Source organism: Salarias fasciatus, chromosome 12, assembly GCF_902148845.1.
Source record: "Salarias fasciatus chromosome 12, fSalaFa1.1, whole genome shotgun sequence".
NCBI lineage: Eukaryota > Metazoa > Chordata > Actinopteri > Blenniiformes > Blenniidae > Salarias > Salarias fasciatus.
This window is the reverse complement of record NC_043756.1, coordinates 21,915,939-21,939,196: the sequence shown is the minus strand read 5'-3', so window position 1 is coordinate 21,939,196 and position 23,258 is coordinate 21,915,939. Positions and strand designations below refer to the sequence as shown.

Sequence of the window (23,258 nt, the reverse complement as noted above, 5' to 3'; positions counted from 1 at the left end):
GTTGATTTATTTTTTTTTAAGGGGCTCACAATTTCTTTAATGAGACTACTTACTCTCCTGGAAATTCTAGAAAGATGGCTCACTGGTGGTCAAATCACACTGACGACTAAAATGTGAGTAGAATGTAACATAAGAAAGGGCACTCCTGTGAAATTAAAACCAAGGGTCAGAGAAAGCTTGTGGTAATTAAAAGAACTCTTAGGAGCCTCTGCACCCTGAGCTCCTATTAATTTCTGACCCCGGCGTGTACACTGTCACCTCCGCGCCAGGTGCCAGCGACACAACATAAATGAACCCCTTTCCCCCCGTTCAACCCATCCACCCTCCGTCCACATAACTGGCTGTGCAACATCAGCGTGTAACCTCTCACAACCTTACCGTGGTATATTAACACTGGTTCGTAAAGCAACCCTGAACTCTGAGCAAAGACCACAGTCGAGGCAGCGCATGAAATAACCCTTCCTGTGGCGCCAAGAGCCCCTCGCAGCGGTTCGATCTCTGCTCTAATGAGGGAATCCTGCAGGGTGTCGGGAGCTGAAACAGGCCCTCATTAACCCTGGGATGAGGCCATTAAGGCCAGAAAAATCTACCTGGTGCCACAGCAAGAGCATAATAAGATGGGGTTAAGAAGACACAATAGCATTGATTAAATCAGAGGAATATGGTGTCTTTTTTGGGGGAAGAAAATATTATAAGTCAAAGGGTTCAGAACAGCACTTTGACATTCTGCAGAAACAATGAAACAGTTTGAGAACATAAAAATTCAAGATGAGACTGACTTTTGTAAGTGGTAGAAAACAGGTTGAAGTTATATTATGTCTTTTTTCACAAATGGTAATTGAACTTCACCTTCACTCAATCAGTCACAATGCAGAGTTGATGTGCAACAGGCTCAGAAATTCATTTTTTTTTCTAATTATAACCGTGCCTCTGTTGTGCACATAAAATCAATAAAAACACTAAAAGATAAATCCTGTACTTCCTAGAAGAGAGAGCAGTAAAAAATGTGATGCATCCCTCCTTGAAAACCTTACATTTCAATCAAAGTTTCAATGGAAGTTGGAAATGAACCCTAGTCAGGAGTCACAGGAGGATTCCGTCTTTATTTAAAACCTTTGGCATTCATGCCCCGCTTTTGTCGTCACCACTGAAATGTGTAGTGACACCATGCCGAGATCTGAGGACCCCTGTGAGACATTCAGAAGAAAGAGGTTTCACAAATCTTTCCTGCACTGGATCCATCCAGCTTTTTCCTTTCTCTGTGAGTCCACATGGGGTCATGGTGACAATATGAAGAGCAAATTCCTGCAGCTCCTCAGGCAGGACGCCAAGCTGCTTCCAGACCAGACGGAATAAGAAAAATCTTCACTATCAAACAAAGCGCACGGGCTTCAGTACAGCGAATGTATTTTGTGTAAATGTTCATTGGCAAACTGAACTTTACAGTTGTACTGCTTTTTTTTTCCTTGAATTGCTTTTCCAGGTCAACAAGTACATTTTTTTCTGACAATGAACACGGTGTTGAAACGCTGTGATGAACCTGTAGAGTTCTTTGTGTCTTCAAAACACACAGGTGGTTAGAAAAGCACCCAAATGCATCCACAGCCTTTCCTCTGACATCTTAAAAAAAGCTTCTCAGATCTTTAGCATTTTGACAGCAAATACTTCTATGGGACTGGGAGCAACCGTGACGAACTTTCAGAGGCGTATGGCCTTTACAACTCCCACATGCTGGAGTAGCAATTACCACTTCAGCTCACATTGAGAGGACCCTGGTTCAGGCTTGGTTAACTTGCCTGTGTGCCTGTGTGCCTGCATGCGTGCACACGTGTGTGATGGCTGCTGATGCACTAGCAACCACAATGTTTCCGCGAAGTCAGAGCATTCAGAAAAACTTTTCTGAAAAAAATTTTCAGTGGTTCTAAGCACCAATGCTGTGTAAAGAGACACTGAAAAGGCAATGAAAATTTTAGTTTTCACTTGAAAATGCTGGCTTTAGATAAAGTCGGTACAGAAAATGAATGAATATCATTTCTCACACTTAGACTGTTTCGGAAATGTTCAAATGTTTTGTTCATTTAGGTCAAAATATCTCCTTTGAGCGACTGTCTGCGTTTTACAGGTCCTACCATATTTCTGCAAATCTGACCACTTGTCATCTCCGAGTGTTCCCTTCGCTTTTGATCGCTGCCTACACAGCTGCAACCATTGACAATCATCACAATTAAGCTCAGAGCATACACAGAGACCAGTACTTAGCTCCTCTCAGCCTGATCGTTCACTGTTAAAAAAAAAAAAAAAATAAAGAAGACAACATGCATTTGTTGCAAATCGTGCAAAATTGGCAGCAAAGCTTTCCAGTATTCACTGGGTGAAGTGGTCTCATAGAGAAAAATTCTATTGTGTCCCCTTATAATAACTATGGTAATGAATGTAGCACTAAAGCTGCAACAATCCAGCTCTATTCAAACACCTATGGAGCCCACTGTGACAGGCGCAAGCCATTTGTAGCACTATATTATCTACTGATTCCTATTATTTCCACACAGTGCTTTCATTTTTTATCTCAAAGCTGGCAGCTGCTACACGAACGTGGCATGAAGACATCAAATGCAGCTTACTTTTAAAACCTCATTTTGTACAGCTCCATGCCTCACACCTCCACCTGAAGAGGCACACTCTTTGCCCTCCTCTGCACTCGTGGTCACGTTGGTATTTTGAAAGTCAAACTTCACGTCACATTACGTTCTAATGATTGTTGCATCACAGTCCGTAGGCTTGACCTGTATTCAATCACCACTGATTTTCTGGCCCAATTTTGTGATAGATTGAGGAGCTAATCTAATAAACATCTGGGTCAAAAGGCATCCCCTCACTAATCTCTGTCTTCCGGTTGTATTCCCGTGACCACTGGCTTCCTCAAAGAGCCACTGGAAATCCACTTGGCATCCCAAGTGTAGCGTGAACTAAGGCCATTAACATTACTCTCCGAGACGGCTCCCACATTGAAATTGCCACCCAAATATCCGTGCTCCAGTAGTCTGACTTGGCCTCTGACCACGCAGTCATAGAAAGAAAGAGAGAGGAGAAGGGGAGGAAGTGAAGAAGTTTGTAGACGGGAGATAAGAGAGATGTGTGGGGATCAGTGGTACTTTCTGATGTTGTTCACGTGTTGCTTAGTGCATTGACATGCGTGTTAGTTTTGCTACTCACCCTGGTTCAGAAAGGACAGGATGCAGAATGACCTGCGGCGCTCTGCTGGGAGGAGCCTCTGGAGCAACATCTGGAGAATATAGATTTACAAGCATATTAAAGCCCGAATGTGCACAACTATCCCCAAACAGTTACAGTATCTGTGAAGAGTAGACTGTCTTCTTGAAACAATACCTTTAACATTAAAAAGACAGTTTCCTTCTTTATTACTTTGAAACATGCCTTCGTAAGATGAGCAACAGAGCTAAGTATTCAGATTCAATCCATAGGAAATTTTCCAAATCTTCGTTGACATCAAGCAGATTTTATTTGCTGCTAATTCTTGTCTTGTGTTGCTTGGTGAAATTCAAGAAATGGGAAGTTTAAGAAATAAAAATAAGACAAAGAATTCTGGAGGGAATCTCTTATAAACTCCGCTCTGAGGGAAGCAAGCGCTGTCGTCTTGGACAACCGTGGTTGATACCAAACTGTGGCAATATGGGAATGACACAAGCCAGGGGATTCTTTCTCATGTTCTCTCTACAATGAGATTGCCTCCAATAAGGTCAAACCTTCAGTACAGTGATGTTCCATGAAGCTCAAGACCATCAGACAATCTCTACCATAAGAGTGCAGCATTCACACACTTTGACCCTCAGAGACGAGTGCCACATGCATGATTTGGATTCATCGTTGAACATATCATTTTTCCACATGGCTGGGTTCCAGTGCAGATGTTCCTGACACCACCATGGCAGGACACCTGACAGAGACTGCAGTGTGCAGTCTGTGTGGGCTTATCTTGCCAGAGAGCCATCAACCCTGTCCTGCAATCTTTGAATGCAAGTCTGTAGAAAATATAGCAGGGTTTATAGATAGTGAAAGGTTAAGAAATGGCCTTCCTTATGTCCTAGAGACTAGAGAGTATAAGGAAGAGCCACCTTAAATATTTACCAACACAAGGGAGCAAAAAACATCGGTTTGGAATTGGCAAGGAAGACTCAGCAACATTTTTTTTTTTTCCACATACTCAGTACTCACTGCTGCTCATGCCACAAATGCATGTTCTTGAAAATGTCACCCTTTTGAAATGGGCAAGAACATGCTTCCTAGGAGTATAACAACTTTCCAGTAGTTTATCAACTGTCCTCAGTGTTTGAATTACCTGCAGATATGCATTTAAGGCAGTGGTGTCTAATATTATGGCACAATCTTGCATGTTTTAACATTCCCTGCTCAAACACACCAGCTATGAAACGATACATTACATATATACATATAATAATTTGTAATTTAAAGATCTTTAGAAATACAACCCACAAAGGAAAATAACATGATACAAATAAATAGTTAGTGATCAATCAGCCACAACTGTTTTGTAGGTTATCATACACAATTTATGAAGTGGCATCAAAATTCAGATCTTCGTGGGGGAACATGTTTGATATGGAGTACGATCAATTGTGATCAATAAAGGACATCTCTTCAGAGCTGCATAAAGAAGAGTAATACAAAAACTAATCTTGTACTTGTACTTCTTGGAGTCAAGTGGTGGTAAAACTACAGGCAGTGGTCAAACACACATGAAAGAAGTGTGTATAAGTCATCCTCCTTATTTTTCATCATAGAGATCAGATCAATTTAGCACATAATGATGGGTGGATCTGTTCACATGAACTGTATATATGATGTATGCTGGAAATCAGCACAAATTGATTACAATAGATCACTTTTTAAGTAGGTTAAATATTGAAACGGTAGTCGTAATTCTTCCAAGAATGCATTGTGTCACATCTGCTTGAAACGTGGGCGAACTGAATGGTTTGAACGCTCTGTGTCAATATGTGTCAGTAGGAAATGGTGCGCTAATTACATCCAAATACGATTAATATATTTGCAGGAAAGCTGTCCATCATTCGAATTGAGTTCTGCGGACTTGCAGAGTTGATGGAGGAGAAAAGAACTGTTCTGGCAACTCGTTTGGCACACCACCTTAACTAAGACTCCACGCACACACACATGTACACGTGCAGCTTTCCTCTCTCTGGAGGAGAATGAGAAAGAATTCTTCCAGCCTTTCTTTGCAGCCACTAATCTCCAACATGTAAGATGGAGTAGGGTCAGCTGCTGGGTTGTATCTACCTCTGAAAGGCCTCAGAGGATTTGCAGTCACGCTTGCTGCTTGTGTTGGGCGTGCACCGACGATTTGTGACACAATGTGCGAGTCACCATTTAAAAAAAAAAAAAAAACATCTCCTGTGTGGCACGGCGCATTGGAAGCCTGGCGCCGTCACCTCGCAGCAAGGAGGGCCTGGTTTTGTTTTCAGAGTGAACGGCTTTAGGTGGAGTATTTCCAAAAGCGTCCTCCAAGCCAGGAGGACTTGAAATTGTTCACTTGAGTGAATCCAAGCCCAGCGGATCTGTGCTTGTGGTCCATGTGACAGGGTGTGCAGGGTTTCCCCATGTTTCAGTCAAGCATTGCTGGATATCATCATACAATACTATAATTGACACTCGTGTAAACACATTTGAAATCACAGGGTAATTGCCCCTGGGAGGCTTACGCTAATGTCTGTTGTTTGTTTTCTTTGCTTTCTAAACTGGGGCCAGCAGTAAATTTAATATGACATGACTGTGGCATTAGTTCCACCGGCAGCGTAATGCTGTTGGACGGATAAGGACCAACAGTAAGTGTTTGGGTCATCCATGTTGTTATGCAGCTCATAAAGGGAGCAACTGTAATTTAGGTAACAACACCCAACAGTACGTGACATCTATAATCAGAGCCCGCTGCTGGGAGCCGAACAATATATTCAAACATTTCCAGATAAATAAATAAAGTGTCTGCCTCGGATCTCACTTCCCTCCCATTTTCAATCTCCTCCTCGCACCACTCCAGGTTGTCTCATCTGTAATAAACCTGCCAAATGAGCAGAGGCTGCATGGTGCAGCCGTGGACAAAAGCACAGAGACGCCGGCGCGGACAAATCATTAGGAGGCCCAAATGAGACGAGCATGAGTGGGCGGGGGGCCGGGAGTTGTCAAAGAGGCCAAGGTGAGGCGATGGAAATCACAGCGGACATCAAAAGTCGGCCTCCTTGATTGTTCTCGCCTGGTCGCAGTGCATTACTGGTAGGAGAAATGATCAATTAGAAGCTACTTACCAGGGAAGATGAACTGCTGTTTGTATTAAATACTGGAGGCTGTGGAGAGAAATGAAACAAGAGTTGGGAGTTTCATGTGAAGTGTGAGAACTTCCCAATTTGACAAGACTTTCTTGTAAATGAGGTGGAATAGCCCACAGACAGATTATGAAAGAAGTTTTCTTCACAGCTTCTTCACCTGTTACTTCATGATCAAATTCTCCAGTCTTGCTGAAATGATTATACACTTCTATAATCAAATTACTGTATTAAAAATGTTTCTCCAATTTAATTCCACTCAACATTTTACAGTTTATTTTATTGTTACATTGTTCAGACTACATTGAAGCGATTATGTTTAATTACTTTTTGAGCTTAAAAAAATTATGCTTCTTTTGGATTATATTGGTAACATTTTCAACAATGTTTCTGATTTGAAAAAGCAAAATAAACTGTCTAAATCTGATTTACTTAGATCTCTCTCGCTCTGTTTTTCACAAGCTTTCAGACAGGACACCAAACTTGTAAGTTACACATACAAGAATGATTATACTAAGACGTACTACAGCAAAATCTGTATGATAACAGGCACATGTTCTAATTATTATCATCCCAGCATTATAAACACTGAGTTAATTGATGCATTGAACAAGGTAAACGTTGCTTGACATTAGCATTCAGATTAAGAACTGTTATTGTTATGCACAACCAACCAGCCCCACTAACACTGTTTTCTTTCAGCCCTCATTTGCCTCTAAAGGAAACAGGCTTAGAATTATTATAGTGTTTTCAATACTTGAGCTCATTTCATAGGAAAATCAGGTCTGACCAACAGCTGTCGTGTTATAAGAATGATTTATTGTTGTTTCATACCTATTGTTACTTTAGTGCATGCACTAAAACAACATCAGCATTTTATTCTGCTTTATTAAAATTAATAACCCTGACTGCAACAGGATGAATAGTTGTCTTTGAATAGATATCTGCAGATTTGAATTCGCAGCATGTGGTGCGCTCCTGTACCTGTCAGGTGAACTGTTTCTGCTGCCGTGCGGACTGTGGCGAGGGGTGTAGCGGTGAAGGGGGCGTGGCACTGCTGGGCAAAGGGGGGGGCGGGGGAGGACGGGGTGGAAGAAGTGGTGGATGAGGGGTTGCTGCTGGAGTCCGGTTGGTAGGGGACCGGGATATGATCCTGGAAAAAAAAAAAAAAAGAAAAGAAAAAGAAAAAAACAAGAATAATCAACATAAGCTTGACTTCAATCTGGTGATTCACACGTGACATTTCTCGCCTGCTAATCACGAAACGCTTCCACTCTGTTTTATAGTTGGCCTCTTTCTGAATCTGACGCAAAGTTTCTGAGATTGATTTCCACCTTCAGGCAGAACTCGGTGTTTCATTAATTTGGGTAGAATATGAAAATCAACATGCAGAGACATAAAACTTCTCCGACAGAGGCAATCCATCACAATGAGCTATGCAAGCAAACTTTACTTCTTCGGGGAAGTTATTCTTTCATTGTGCAGGCTTGCAAACACTGAACTTTCTCCAAACTGCTGGGGACATGTATTCCTCCATTCAACGCCGGTCCAAAACAGAGTAAAAAAAAAAAACACTAATGAGGAAATCTACTTGTGTTGCTCTCTATGAAGCCTCTTCACTTTAACCCCACCAACCTTTGTGAAGCAGCGTCCGTGTAACAGAATAAAGCAGCTTGTTTTTGGGCTGCACAAAAGTTCAGCTGCAGTGCACTCATCAGTACTTCTACTCACATTTTCGCCGATTTTATAACTCCGTATCTCGCTGGACCTCATTCAAATTCACATCAAAAGACTCCATCCAATTTCAATTCAATAATAGCAACATTGAATAATTTCATAAAGCTATCAACCAAAGTCTGATTGTGAGCAACGTTTCTTCTTGTCATAACTTAAAAAACAATCTTTGAATCGTTCAAACTTTGCTGAAAAAGGACTTTATTAATTAAACATTCTGAGAACTCAATCCGATATAGATAGAAAGACTAATGAAAATATGACGGACAAATAATATTTGTTCTGGTCAAGCAGCCACTTGTGAAATCTCACATGTCTGAACATCCTCAAGCGAACCACTGGGGAGACATTTGAAGGCGCGAAGCAATAACGGCAATAAAGGGCAAAAAGCAAAGACAGGACACTTTTCATTTTGATGGATTATTTCCCTTCAATAAGTTCAAGTTGATGTTCTTACAGGAATGAAGTGAAATCAATGAGTGTCTGAAAGGTAGGAATCAATTTGAATATATTTGTACTGACCTACCAAACATGCCAATTATATAGAAATGAAAAAAAAAACAAAACACAACAACATGCTTCATGTTTGGCAATTGAAGTTGTCGCTAGTGATAAATTACAGTGATGAATAAGGGTTGTATGGTGACCTTCAGGACAATGCGACTGGAGAAGGCCACCAGGTCTGGATTTGAACCCATGTACCCAAATACAAATGGAGAACATGTAAACTCCACCCTAACAGGCTCCTAAAGCTGGAATGAACGAGGGATGTTCTAACAGGCAGGTGAGATTTTCAGGAAAGTTTTTATTACGCTTCTCACCCACAGTCCATCCACAAGTCTTGAATTCTTGACATCAAACTGAACAGAGCTCATAAATCATCCTGTAGCTCTTCACAATATTTAAACAACCTGCACATGTCTATACCATGCCTACAAATGTCAGCAGAAGACTGGCTTTTTTTTTTTACCTGGTTGTTCCAGATAATATGATTTTCCTTCGACAGAACTGTTACAGACTCCACACTTTATCATGCTTCCTTAACACACCCCGTTTGTTCCACAAGATTTGTTTCATAGTGTTTATACCACCACTGCAGTCCTGTAATGAACTTTCTCCTCCAGGATCTGAGCAGAAACTGTGGGGTGTGCTGGCTGCAGACTCTTCACTGTATGAAAACAAATCCATCTGTGCAAACAGCAATACTAGGGGAAGATATTTTCGTACGGTTCCCTGATCCCCCGGGAAAACATGCCATGACTCACAACGGGCTCCCAAAAAAAGAAGGAACGCGCAATATGTAGGCTAGGTTAATGCGCAGATTGTGGAACAATCTTTTTTTTTGTGCTTACCTTATTGATCTTGTTGGTTTTGGGCAGCGTCTGACTGATGTGCAGGTCTGTGTACCTGAGCGGGTTGTTGATGTCACATGGCACTGATTCAGTCCGTACCAGACGAGCTACTGCAGAAATAAAGCACGAAGGAACAATGGAGCAACGACAGAGGCCAACAGTTAACAAAAGCTTGTGGCTTTGGAAACACGAAGTCAAGTTCTTTATTGGAGCTGCTTTTTAATCTGAAAAATGAACAAACTGCCCTTTCTAAAACACCCCCGATTCATCATCACACCAAGACACTTAAAAGTTTCACTAGGCGAACTGCAGCATGTCATTAAGAAACTGTCATTTCTCTCACTGAAGCAGAGTAAGAGAACTCTAATTAGTGCACTTTACCTTGAATCGTTCCTTGGTGATCTTATTTGGAGGGAGAGAAGAGAGGGGGGGGCAGAGAAAGGACAAAAGACTCTTATTTCTCATGGCAGATAATGGCTTTTTTCAGCGCTGTCTGTGTCAGTATAAACAGTGTGTGACGAAATCACATTTGTCAAACCTAAGTGGCTTAATTAATGAGCAGATAACCTTCTATGTGCTTAAAATGAGCAGAAGGGAGACGAGGAAAAAAAAGGACTGTGTCTTGAAAAGCTCTAAGGACTCTTCAATAAAACAATGGAACCACATTGCAGGGGGAAAAGAGTGGGACGTGGTATAAAACAAATAATGCTACAAAGAAACATTGTGCAAATCACTGAATAACTACATTTAAGTGAACACCGGCAGTCAGTAAACCTGACTGGCCTGAGCTTCAGTGGATGACAGCCAACATTTATAAACAGTAGCAGAACACAATACTGAGATATCGCTGAAGCTACCATAAAAATTAGGCCTCTTGTGATCAAATCAGTCTCAATACCATGCTGTCAGGGTGAGTTTGTAAAAACATGCATAATGTAAGAACTATTGGAAATGTTTCTTTGGCATTTTAATAATTTTTGCACCAGAAGGTATTGTTACAAATGGCTTTATGTTGAGATTGTAGTTATTCTCAGGAGTAATTGTTTGGTCTCGTGAAAATATAGACATTTTGACCATGCGTACAGTGTACCACAACAAAGAAAAGTTTAAAGTTTAAATTCTAAGGACATGATATATTTACCAGTCCGGCCCGCTCCAGACGAACTTGGTCAGGGTGAGGCTAACAGTACAACAGCCAACTTACTCCATTTCAACAGCTCTTGTCAAAATACATTGTAAAACATAAATAGAACTGCTGCTACATCTACTGACTGCATTTTATTTCTATCTTGAAATCACAAGATTATTAGCGAAATAAGAGTTATATCTGAATAAAGACAAGAGCCGCTTTCAGTCTACTTCAGTCCATCAGCATTTTCTCATAAACAACTGTTTGATATATTAGGTTTTAGACAACTTATTCAAGTTCAAAATGCATATCACATATTTTGTACTTCACGGTTGGATTTTTCTATATGTATATATTTACTGAAAATCAAACGTATATCAACAATGCAAGACTCTCATTTGCCCGTTTTGTGGCCAAAGCTGCTGAAATACCATCGAGCACTGTTTCTGTTTAACTGACAGGATGTGTCTTCTCTTCTCTCAATGCCACAACAGAGCTAATACATATCAAGGTGCATTCAGACAGAACAGGAAGCAGATTTTAGACACGGCAGGGTTGCATATGGAGTCGAGGGAAGCGCCCGAGGAGACGCAATCTAGGATAAAGGCGCAACCAAGCAAGCTGAAAATGTTCCAACTGTCATGAAAAATTTCCCCTCAATCCTGAGGCTTTTACAGCATGAGTCGCCTTTAACAAGTTGCAGAAATGACGGAGAAGGTGAGCAACTGGATGGTAAATTTTAAAGGGAAACCAACACATACAGTCCAAAGAGTCCAGCAGTTGAACGTGTGAGAATTTAATGTAGGAAAAACTTTTATCTCTGAGAAGAACTTGAGGTCATTTTACTGTTTTGCAAAATATAGATTCCAAGAAAGAAAAAAACTGAAGACAAAATTGTTCTCAGAAACAATTGACATTAAAGTTTAAGCTGCTACTAATTGCTGGAGGATAAGTGACCTGAGTCACAATCCATGCTTCTCATTATTAAGCCAATTCTCAGAGTAGCTTGAGCATACTGATCAGGACTTTTTACCTTGGAAAATATCATGCTTGGTCTAACACGAGGGTCGTTCTGTAAAGATCACCTCTTAACCACGACATCCCTTCTTTCCCACAATTCAATCATTCATTTTCCTTCCCCAACAGGTAAAGACTGATCCATTTTCTAACTGATTCCTCATGAAAAGAACCGAGATGTCTAGATTTCAGTAGAAACTCAACTTACATCAGGGTGAATGCTAATGAAAATGAGAATGAAAACGAAATGAAAAGTACCTTTGAGGGATTCTCGTCCGCCTCGCTGTATGATCAGTAAATGGCAAGGTGGGGCTTCTTTGGTGCATTTGTTGTGGCACTTCAGCCTGAAAGCACACAGACACTCTATTACCCGTTTGGCTTGCATTAGTCTTGCTTATGTATTAACATGGAAATGTAACCTATGCAAAGTGGGAGCGTTCATGTGCAGGAAAACAGGCGCAGGGCACAAATTACTAATTTATTCAAGTGAGATCAAAACTCAAGTAAATGGAATATACCATCATAATGGATAGATAATCAAAAAGATGAAGAAATAGCCACGAGCCAGTAACAATTTCACAATAATGAAAGATGGAGAAATATGATACACATTTGAAAAACTGCTATAGCAGAAATGGATTACTTGAAAACCATACTTACTTGCAGTTTTTACATTTCAGTCCAAACAACATTCCCTTTCCACATACTATGCATGTCTGGGACATCCAATATTTTGTGGAAAACCTGCAAAAGAAGACAGAAGAGCAACATTTTCATCTTGTTGCACATTCCTGACATGCAGGAGCTGCAGCTACCATCAAGAGAACACGCATTCTAGCCTTTTTGCCTTTCATAATGTTGCTCCTTACTGACAGATAGCTCTCGCTGAAGACGTCGCGCTCCCTGCCTCACCTTTCTGCGAGGATAATAACTACCTTAAGAAGCCACTTCACAAATCCCGTATGCATTCCTAATCTGCTTCACCTGCTGATTTAGTTTGGGGCCCATTTTGTTTTCATTTCTCAGCGACCCCTATTCCGTCGCCGAGCATCGAACGAGCCGAGGTCACGGGAGTTTTTATTAATACAGCAATCAAGTGTAAGAAAGACGGGAGCGCTAAGGCCGGCGTCGCTCTCGGGGAGTCAAACTCAGTCATTTCTCAAACAAACAAATCCAAAACACGCTCGGCAGTAACAACCAATTCCTCGCCGAGGAGGTTCGCACACATACGCTTGTGTTTATTGAAGCGATGCCCGGGCGCCAGCAGCTCGGCTGTGTGGCTAATGGCAGGTGACTAATGTAGTTTGACAGAATCCAAATCTTTCTATTAGGCCCGTCCTTTGCCTCAACTCAGAGACACAGCTCGAGTCGAACAGCTCTACCTCACAGATTTCTGAGGTGGACTTTCAATTATGAGTGATGATGTGACATTAAGGTTGAATTCTGCAGAAAAACAAAGAGCAGCTACAAAAACACATTTATATTCACAGGCCAAAGATGCCACCAAGGGGCACAAGTTTGAAATATGCAGACTGGCATCAAAGTGAGTGTTGGATGTGGGGGAAAAAAAATGCTCATGTTTCTCCAAACCAAGCAACAGCGATATGAATTACATTAGCGCGAGGAGAGTTGAGGAGCAAGATTTTCCCTCCACCTGGCTGACTTTCAACACACGGTACGCCCACGATCTGCAGGTTCCTGAGATGCCGTCACTGATACGGTATTGTTTGACTTTTCAGATCTCTGGTATTCAGTGTCAAGCGGGGTGCGAGAAAAAGAGACAGACGACTTGGAGGAAAAGAGCCGAGATGAGTTATGCAAGAGGCCCTTTTTTTAATTGGACTGGCTTTTTGTCACAGATGTGTACACACACACACACACACCTACCTGTGTTTTATTGAGTTTCCCAGATCTCTTCGGGGAATCTGTGGGGACCAGCGAGGCACTGAGAGAGTGTCTGGGGGGGGGGGAAGGGAGAAGAGAGAGGTCAGGCTGTGATGTCTTCATTTTTGGTTCGATCGAGACGCTGACAGGATGTCTTTGAGAATCGACTAAAAGTCCTGCATTAAGCATTCACTCAGCATGTGTGGCATTTCAGGGAATGGGCTGATTCCTGCTGCAACAAACTGACATTTCAGTGCCAGACTTAATCGGCTGTTCAGCGACTCACTGTCAGTCCATCACTGTAAATGAGATGTTGTCCTAATTGCAGATTATACAGATATCAACTTCATCTATAATGACGACTTCATTTACACTGCCTCACTCAGATAAAACCGGACAACCACCAACTACCCAAAAATTTTAATGTTGAAATGCAAAGCAGCCGCTGCACCTCACAAAAGAAAACAAAAAAGAAAGAGGGAAACTATTCAGTGACACAGTCTGCATTTAACATCTGTTGTTACTTTGTGTACAGTTTGTATCTTGTTTTGCTACTTCATTTATATTTTGATCGACATTACACATATGATAAGAGTCAAATGAAGAAGAAAAAAAAAACACACTCCAAGTGAAGGTGAGTCCTAAATTCTGCATCGAATTATCAAATCCATCAGACGCTATGTAAAACAACCACATGAAATTAAATAATAGATAAAGAGAAACACGGACAGCAAAACAAATGCTGATAAGACAATTAAATAAGCACCTGTGGGAGATTGATAGTCAAATGGATATATAATGGATTACACAAGATCAGTTAAATCTAAAACCAAAAGTAAGACTTTGACCTTTGTTAGACTTTGGCCCAATTTCGATTCCTAGCAACATCGTACTCTGGACGCTTTAGAATTAGGCATTTTCCCGTCATGTTTCACATGACCGCATGCTCACAGCTGGCAATTTACTGCACATCTGTCACTGTGCTGTTGATTGATTGATAGATGGAGCAACGCTGACAAGCTGTTTCACACAATATCAGAATTCCCACTGGGTGGTTCCACTGTGCAGGGTTTTTTTCATTTCACTCTATTCTTCTTGCTTTGTTTCACTGTCTGTTGCTCTCTTCATCCGTCTTTTATCTGTTGTAGAATTTTTTTTTTTTTTTTTTTTTTTTTTTTTTGAGTGTCAAGACCAGAAACTTCACTAGTATCCGTGTCAAGAATGATTGGGAATGATTTTATTTTCTTGTGCTTCAGCCAAGTGAGGCTTTCTGCCTCCAGAGGTCATCAAAATCCAGAACCGTTTTCAGAAGAGTTCTGGGTACATACTTCCTTTAAACACACACACACACACACACACACACACACACACACACACACACACACACACACGAGATGCAAAAGCTGCCAATGTGATTCATTCAGTAGTTCAGTTTCTCTGATCAAACCACCCAATGTCTAGATATACCTCATTGAACACCTCCATCGCACATCCATTTAGGAGACATTAAGCTTTCCACCCTCAGCAGTCCTATTTTCCATCATACCCTCTCTCTTTCTCTCACACACACACACACACACACACACACACACACATACACACACACACACACACACACACACACACACACACACACACACACATCCAAACACAAAGTGTAGCCCGGCATTCATTTCCAGTTTGGACGTAACAAAACATCCATGAATAACTCTGCATAAAGGTCCTCAGAAAACCACTCACTTATTATACAGCTGACTTCCCCCACAATACTTTGTGATAACGATTTCCTCAACCTTTGGGGTTGAACATTGCACAGTTATTGACTGAGTTGTTTACTTGAAAGACACCTTCCTGCTTAAATGAAAAATTCCCTCATATGTTTTTGTGTGTTCGCTGAATAGTGCACATCAAGATTGTTTTTATTTATTTATTTATTTTTTAAATAAAGATGCAGTGGAAGCAAAAAAAGCAAAGTACTGTTTGAACTCAACAAAGTGTATTTACAGAGGTTGAACACAAAAGTGAAATTATTTTAAAATAATCATTTTAACTGTTTAAACCGCTTCCTAAATTATTATTATTTTTTTTAGCACACATATGACAGAACTGACATTGCTTCTGTTCTCATGGACTCTTTCTTTGGATGTGGCTGTTTTGATGCCTCCCAAGATCTATACCAGTGGGGTCAGTAAAATAAATTTCCAAAAAGTTTGATCAAAGCACAGTTCCTGGTCCTCGGGGTTGGAGATTTGACGTCATCTTACACCGTAATAAAACAGATGACTGAGGTAACCATTGCAGAAATCACACACTCTATTTATGGATGAAGGCAGGCGTCTTCTGGCAACCCCGATGTTGACTTCTTATTTTAGAACTCAGGAGCAGCAAGCTTGTTGCGGCTTGTGGGGAAAGCTGAAAGGAAGCCAGTAGCCCAAATGAGTCCTCAGCTGCATCCAATTCTCCTATAAATATATGGATGAGAAACCTTAGAATCAGCTGCTGGACTGCCAGAACTAAAAACATGAGGTGGCTGAATAACTTCTAAGACTGTCTGTGTTTTCACCGTATGACTTTCCCCTTGGACTGTGCAAGCTTTAGCAGCACTCTTGATTGGACGATCTTGAGGTATGAAACATTAATGGATGCAGAGATGCAAAGTGTGTCGTGCTCTCGTACCACTCCTGCACTAGAACATGTCTGGTACTCTTTGTGTAGTGGGGACCTCGGCTGAATGTATGTTTATTTTATTTGTGTTTAAGTGTGCTATATTATTTCTATGTGTTCTTGTATTGTTCTGTTTCAGCAGGTTTATGTAAAATTTAAAACTTTGTTGCACAAGGTGTAAGCAGCAAGATCCAAAAGTTGACTGCTGGTTTGAAAAAGAAAGAGGGAGCTGAGCAACAAACACCTATTTCAGGAATCAACCTGTGTTAGTGCTGTTGTGGAGAGACATCCAACATAAATGAATTGCAATAAATCATGACATTTCTGAAAGATTCTGTTGCGGTTGAGACATGGGAGTGATGGTTCTCTAGAGGTATCTTTGCCACCCACATGAGGTCTAAAATGGAAATAAAGATTATTTCCACAAAGTATATCCCAAGTGCTCAATGTTAGCTAAGCGATGCTGCTTGGGAGATACTAAAAGTAGCAGAATCATACTGATTTTAAGAACAGATAGACATGTTTGGGACACAATAAATTCTGGAAAGGTACTGAAATGCAATGCAGGGCCCAGAGGTCAATGTGGCAGCCACTAATGATCTTGGAGTTTGACCAACACACCCTATTTTATTTATTTAGACGTTGGTGAGATATACAATACATTTGACAGGCAAAATGGAATCCGAAGGACTTTAAAATGGCCCTGGCTGATGCTGCTGGGAGAAATTATGCTAAAATGATGGCAATTCATTGTACATTTTATGATAAAATGTAACAGAATGGGAACCAAACTGACCCATAATCTGCTGGGGTGCTAATGTAATTGAAATGAAATGCTAAAAAATGATCTTGATGATGCACTTTTCATTTTGGCCTGCAACTTTGTCAGCATTTTGCAGCATCGGCCTTTTGTTATTGAATTACTGGCAGCCGGCGCATCATTAGAGCGCGCTATCATCTCAATGCATACCCACCTCATCCAGCCGCCTGCACAGGCGACGCTGTGTAGGCTGCCATTCTCACCTGGTGTTGAGAGGTGGTGCATAAATGCATCGGGTTGCTCAGTCACCACCAGCACTAATGGACCGAGCGAAATGTTTTTTGTGGTGGAAATCTTTCGAAGCCAGAGTCCCTCACAATGGAGGACAAAATAGCATGAAAGTGGTCCGATCATTTAGAGATATCTGCAGCTAAACATGCAAACAATTTGAGCAGAAGGCTCAGATACAACCCTGACAGTTTGATTCTGCTTTCAGCTCAAAAGCTTGCCTGAGTGCAGCGGACAAGGCGGGCTTGTAACACTGCCCGTTACATCACAGTCTTTATGTTTATATATGTGAATGCTCTGGAAGCTGGGCGGTATTTAAAAGGCATTCATTCAATGTTAACATTAACATTGATTTATTCCATGTACTAATGAGGTGTGATATTTAAAAGTCTTATTTATAAAAGTCATGAATTCATGAGTGCACCAAAGTCACAAACTGAGATGTCCACAGAGCTGCTGTTTACTTCCACCAGCTAATAAAGTTCCTGTTGACATTTAAGAGACTTTCCAGGCTGGTGGCAAATGTAATAAAAGATATTAGGTGCCAGCCTTTCTGAGACGCAGTAACACAAGAATGGGGCATCAGTGTGTCAAAGGTCAAGGCTACTGCAGGTTTAAGTGTTCATGCTCAATATCAGATATACAATGTGACGTAAGCTCAATCACATTATTCCTGGGTTTGGTGCACAACAATGAAATCACCACTAATGTCCTGAAATATTGCAGTATCAATACACAGTAAGATCACTGAGATGATTATCTTTGATGCAGGTAGACTGAAATTCAGCTCTTCGTTTTCATCGAAACAGTATGATTTGTGATATTTGAAAAAAGATTGTCAAGATTCTCTGGAGAGTTTGTGCTCACGAAAGTAAAATAATCCAAAGGATTGGACAGAAAACAATCTGACAACAGGATCTTATGTACAAGAGAGACATAACATTATCTTTTTTTTTCCTTGGGAGCCAAATTCTGGTAGACATACAGGCTGTCAACAACTTGCAAAATCCTCAAAACAATGTCTGTATGAAAACCCTTTCACTTATTAGGAATATTTGGAAACAACAACTGGAGGACTGTTTGAACCTTTGAAAAACTACCTGCTCAATAAAACTATCACAGACGTAGATCCCCTTTGTTTCACAGCAGTGAAAACAATGAAATCACTTTGAAAAAAATCCCAAATAATGGTTTGTCCCTTAGTTGAAATTCAATTGAATAATAGGTGTTTTTATGTGGGAACAACATCTAACAACAAGGTTGTGTTACGTACGTTTCATCTCTTGAACCCATTTTATGTGTCCGTCGTTAAGCAGAGGACAGCGCGAGGATGAAAATGACTCGCAAGCAAATAAAAATGAAAAATCTGTAGGATTTAAGTTTCTCATAAAAACCCGGTCGGTTTCATGAATAATGATTCAACTAATCACCAGCTGCTGGCAGTGCTAATGTTATGGCCCTGTTGCCAGATAGCATTTCCTGGTTCCTGAAAACGCCCCTCCACCCCACCCCCCACCCCTCCAGAGGCTCGGCGTCTTCTCCCCGCACTCCGATGGAGAGCTCAATTACACTCAATCAACCTGATAACTCAATATAAAGAGGAACTGACATCATCTGCTTCTCGCCGGCCTGCTTGGCGACTGGCAGATGATTGAACTTGTCAGCGGGGTGGTCCGAGTAGTTTGTCATACACCTCCACCCCTCTTCCTCTGCTGTTGGCGTCTGTCAGTCTTCGAGTTCAGGAGGATCTGTAGCGCATCGTATTTGATCTGCCCTGTGAATGTAGTTTAATGGATTCTGATTGTCCACCCAAAGCACAAGACATTCACACAGAAAACTGCATGCGTGCAGCCCAGTGAGATCAGATTCCTTGGCGTGGTCAAAGCAACATCTAATGCAGACAGGACCTCATCGTGCTTCTGCGTGGGATTAAAAGCAGTCGAACGGCAAAGACCCAAAAAGTCCGACAGAGCTTGGCTTTGATGTCGAATGCAAAGCTGCAGGTGGCAGGCAGCACACCTTCAGTTCCTGCACGGGGTAAACCGGCTTCACTCAACCTCACAACAGTGTGCGAGCCACAGAGGCGCGCGCAGCTTGGAATCAGCATGCGGCTGCAATTAGAATCATCCAACTTTGTTCCAAAAAACACAGTGAGTTTGTTTAAAAGGTGCATCAGTGAGTCCTCTCATGCTGCCAAGTGTTAACTATGTTATGGAGATCGCCGTTGCCATGACAACCGTACATGTTGCCAAATTCAACCAGGCCTCAAATTTTGAGGATTACGACCGTGTATGAATTGAATCAAAACAAAGAGGTCTCCAGGTCCAAATGTTTATCCAGAATTATTGTCTCTCCAAGCTGATGATCAAGTAAAGCCAGGGTGCAGAGCATCCAGGACAGGTCGCAGGCTAACACACAGCCACATCTTCACTCATGTCTTCGGGAAATTTAGAGTTACCAATTAACCCTTTTAATCCCCATTCAGTCGCCACTGACAGGATTTAGTATGTGCACTTTTATGACAATAACTCCCATTTATGATACCTATAAAATGTATTTAAAATAATACCAGAATGTAGAGAAATAGAGCTTTACATCTACAGTGGTTTAAAAGAAAAAGTATTCATACCTCTTGAATATTTCTACATTTTGTCACATTTCAGTGACAAAATGTAAATGTATTTTATTGAGATTTTACATGATAGATCAACACAACGTGCTGCATAATTGTGACACAAGAGGTACACAATTTTATTTATTTATTTACAAATAAAAAAAAGGACAAATAAGGCCTTTAAGGATGGTAGCAAGAAATCCTTTGTTGAAACAAAGTCAGAAGCCCCGTTTGCACTTTTCTGCAGCCATGTAGGGTTTATTCCAGCTGTGTCAAACTCATTTTAGTTTAAGAAGAAACTAGAGGGTCATACCAGTGAAATGACAACATAATAATGCACAAACATCCACAGCTCCAAATGTTTTAGTGCAAATAAGTAGAATACGTGCATGAAAATGTAATATCGTCAAATAAGTTCAATTTCAACATCATGCTAATTTTAACCTTTGTATCTTAATGCAAAATGCAGTGAAGTGTCTCTTTCAATTCTGCTGCAGCTAAAAATACAACAATGACTCAACTATGAGCACAGTCATCTCCCAGGCCGGACTGGAACCTCTGCCGTCCTGGATATGGTCCACCAACCATATGTTTGACAGAGGGGATCATAATGACAGAAGACATGACGGAAACAGTCTCTCCTGTCTGAGACACACAGCTCCAGCGGGAGTGGAACTTTTGGTTCAAACATGTTGTTTGTGTTCTCTCCAAATTGTGTTTTACTGCTCAACGTCAGCTGGGTGAAATCACCAGTTCATACTGTATTTTTCAAGATGGAATTTTAGGGAAATGTCTATATATCGTAGATTTCGGTGTATCGCTCAGTCCAATATCAAACACTAAACCTCTCACACATTTCAAAAGACTGTCACACATTCCGAAACTGCCATACAGTCTGTCATTTCCCTTCCACTTCACAGTTGGACAAGTATAAATGGATAACTTTAATAATTTGAAAGTTATAGTTATTGATCACTGCATATTTTGGAGTGTTCCAGTCCAATAAAATCAAAATAAATTCTTGTGGTCTCAACAGGTTCATGAGAGGCTTAGCCTGACACGCCTGTCTGAGGAAGTTGGAATAAACGAGCAACTTGTGCACACAAGTGCGGGAAGGGGGGATGCTGCCGGGGCTGCAACCCCCACCACCGTTGACATTAGCGTTGACTGTAAACTTAATTACAAAAAAAAAAAACTATAAAAATATAAAAACGTATTTGTGGAATGGATTTACACAGAGCTGTGGGGATATGTGGAAAAATCTATCCAAAACGAAATGAAATTTAAATTATTTGTTGAGGAGACCCTCACCCGGAAGCAGCTTCTTCGCAATCAAACAACGATGGCAGACAGCGAGCAGAAGAGAATATTGGATTTTTTCACAGGCAATACTTCCAAAAAATCAAAATCGAATGTTCCCGACGATGACGAAGGTAAACACAACAACACTATTGTTTTTGCATTTTCAGCACCAAGGACAGCGCCTAGAATGGCAGTGATTTACTGCTGTGAAAGTGTTTTTGTTCTCATCTGTTCTTGTCATATGGTAAATTGCTGCCGACATCCTTATGGAGAAAAAATGTAATAAAATGTGGAATTTGTTAGAACTTCTTAAATTTCAGTTGTGTGTATCATATGGCTTACAGCCAGTAGCCTGAGCAGCGATGTGCTATACAGCAGGGAAAAAAATGCAATGCTCTATAATCGACTTCACCCAGGGCCCTTGTAGACGAGGATCGATCGTGGATCGCTTTGTATGACGTTCATGTATAAAACTGCGTTCAATACGATTGTCTCGAATCGAATTGAAAAAGAAAACATCCATGTAAACTGGGCCAGTGTTAACCACATCAGCATCTTTTTAGTGAAAAACAGCAATTGCTACTTCTGAAACAAAATGCTAAGATCTTCTTTTCTTTTATACACAGATTTATAAAAGATTGTTTAAAAAGAAGATCAGACAGAAGTTAATTTCTTTTAATAGGTTAATGTATGAAGATTTTTTTTTATTAATATTCTAAAGCAGCTGATACATCAATTTCAAGCATTTCTAGCAAACCACTACAAACAGAGAAGACATGAGCACAGACAGGAAAACAATTTCAAGCCCTGTGTGAGCACTCAAGACCTCGATTACGGTAAGCCAGCTCACCTAAACTGAGGTTTCAAAAGTCGAGCATTTCCTTTCAGTGTGGATTTATAAAAACTGATTTTAATGGGCGTAACAGTGTTCATGTACACACAGCTGTAGACCTCATGTTCACACTTTGCTTCCCGGTGTGATGTACAATAGGAAATCTGGTAAATGTGTTTACATTTTAGGGTTTTTCCCTAAAAGCAAAGTTAAAATAATTGCAAAAAACATAAAAAAAAAAAACAGTGTCACAATGGGCAAAGTTTTATCTGCATTCTCACAGAGATCAATGTTTGAGCCAAAGAAAACACTAAAATCCAAAACAGATTAAGTGAAGCAACAAGCACTCTATTATGTAGTGTGTGTGTGTGTGTGTGTGTGTGTGTGTGTGTGTGTGTGTGTGTGTGTGTGTGTGTGTGTGACAGATGAGCCTGCAGGAGCTGAGAAACCCCAAGGCGCCAGACAACAGCGTTCTCCTCCATCTTCAATGATTGGCCTCAGCCTAATTAAGCTCCATCCTCCTCCTCCTCCTCCTCCTCCTCCAACACCCCCTCCACTTTCCTCCAGCCCGTCACATGACACATATGAGTTCATGTCGTTGAAAGTGTGTCTGTACATGTTTATGTGCAATTTAGTGTGCATTAATAAAATAAATGGAATCCCACTAAAAAAAAAAAAAAACAGGGTCCATCTTTCTATATGTGTTCATTTGTTAAAGTGTTAATGTACATATGCACAGTTTAGCATCCTATTGATAGGAGGTTTTTTTTTTTTCTTTTCACTGCAGATAAAAGAGAAGAGAGTGAAGCACGTGGCAATATATCATCTCACACACAAATTAGAGACATTACACTATCACCAAGTCATTTTACCCACACCTACTCTCATCATTATCAGAATCATCAAGGTCGCACAGCTCAATGGGCAGAGCGTAGCAGTTTGGATAAAAAGCTTCAATCAAATGTTTGAACGCAATCAACATAACAGGCACGGTATAATCAAGAGGTAATCAATCGCTTCACACTGGAGTGCTAAACAAAGGCAGCGGAATATAGGACTGAGAAGAGCGTGTTTTAGCGGGGAGCTGAATCCTGGTAAACAGGAGCGGAGTGTGACGTGACGGCGCGCGTACAGTGGACCGTGCAGAGCGGCAGAAAAAAAAAGTCAACAGGACTGTAAAATCGCGTGGGCGTCCGCTGCACAATGTGCTGCATTACCGTACACAAGTGTTATGTGAGCGATATGTTACAGGGTGTTGCACAACAGAATCCTCACCGCTCCTCCGTCGTGCCTTTTAATGAGCCCGTC

The 23,258-nt window shown here is 40.9% G+C and overlaps 1 protein-coding gene across 1 annotated transcript in view; it reads right to left on the bottom strand.

The window, feature by feature from the left end:
• LOC115397797 (kinase suppressor of Ras 2-like) overlaps positions 1-23,258 on the bottom strand; it is a 115,999-nt gene that overhangs the window by 15,263 nt on the left and 77,478 nt on the right. Inside the window, exons 7-14 of the mRNA XM_030104258.1 lie at positions 13,494-13,563; positions 12,267-12,350; positions 11,865-11,950; positions 9,842-9,862; positions 9,461-9,570; positions 7,359-7,527; positions 6,357-6,383; positions 3,214-3,283 (exon numbers count right to left, since the gene is read on the bottom strand). Coding sequence (XP_029960118.1) covers positions 3,214-3,283; positions 6,357-6,383; positions 7,359-7,527; positions 9,461-9,570; positions 9,842-9,862; positions 11,865-11,950; positions 12,267-12,350; positions 13,494-13,563 — 637 coding nt within the window. The remainder of the gene's footprint in view (positions 1-3,213; positions 3,284-6,356; positions 6,384-7,358; positions 7,528-9,460; positions 9,571-9,841; positions 9,863-11,864; positions 11,951-12,266; positions 12,351-13,493; positions 13,564-23,258) is intronic.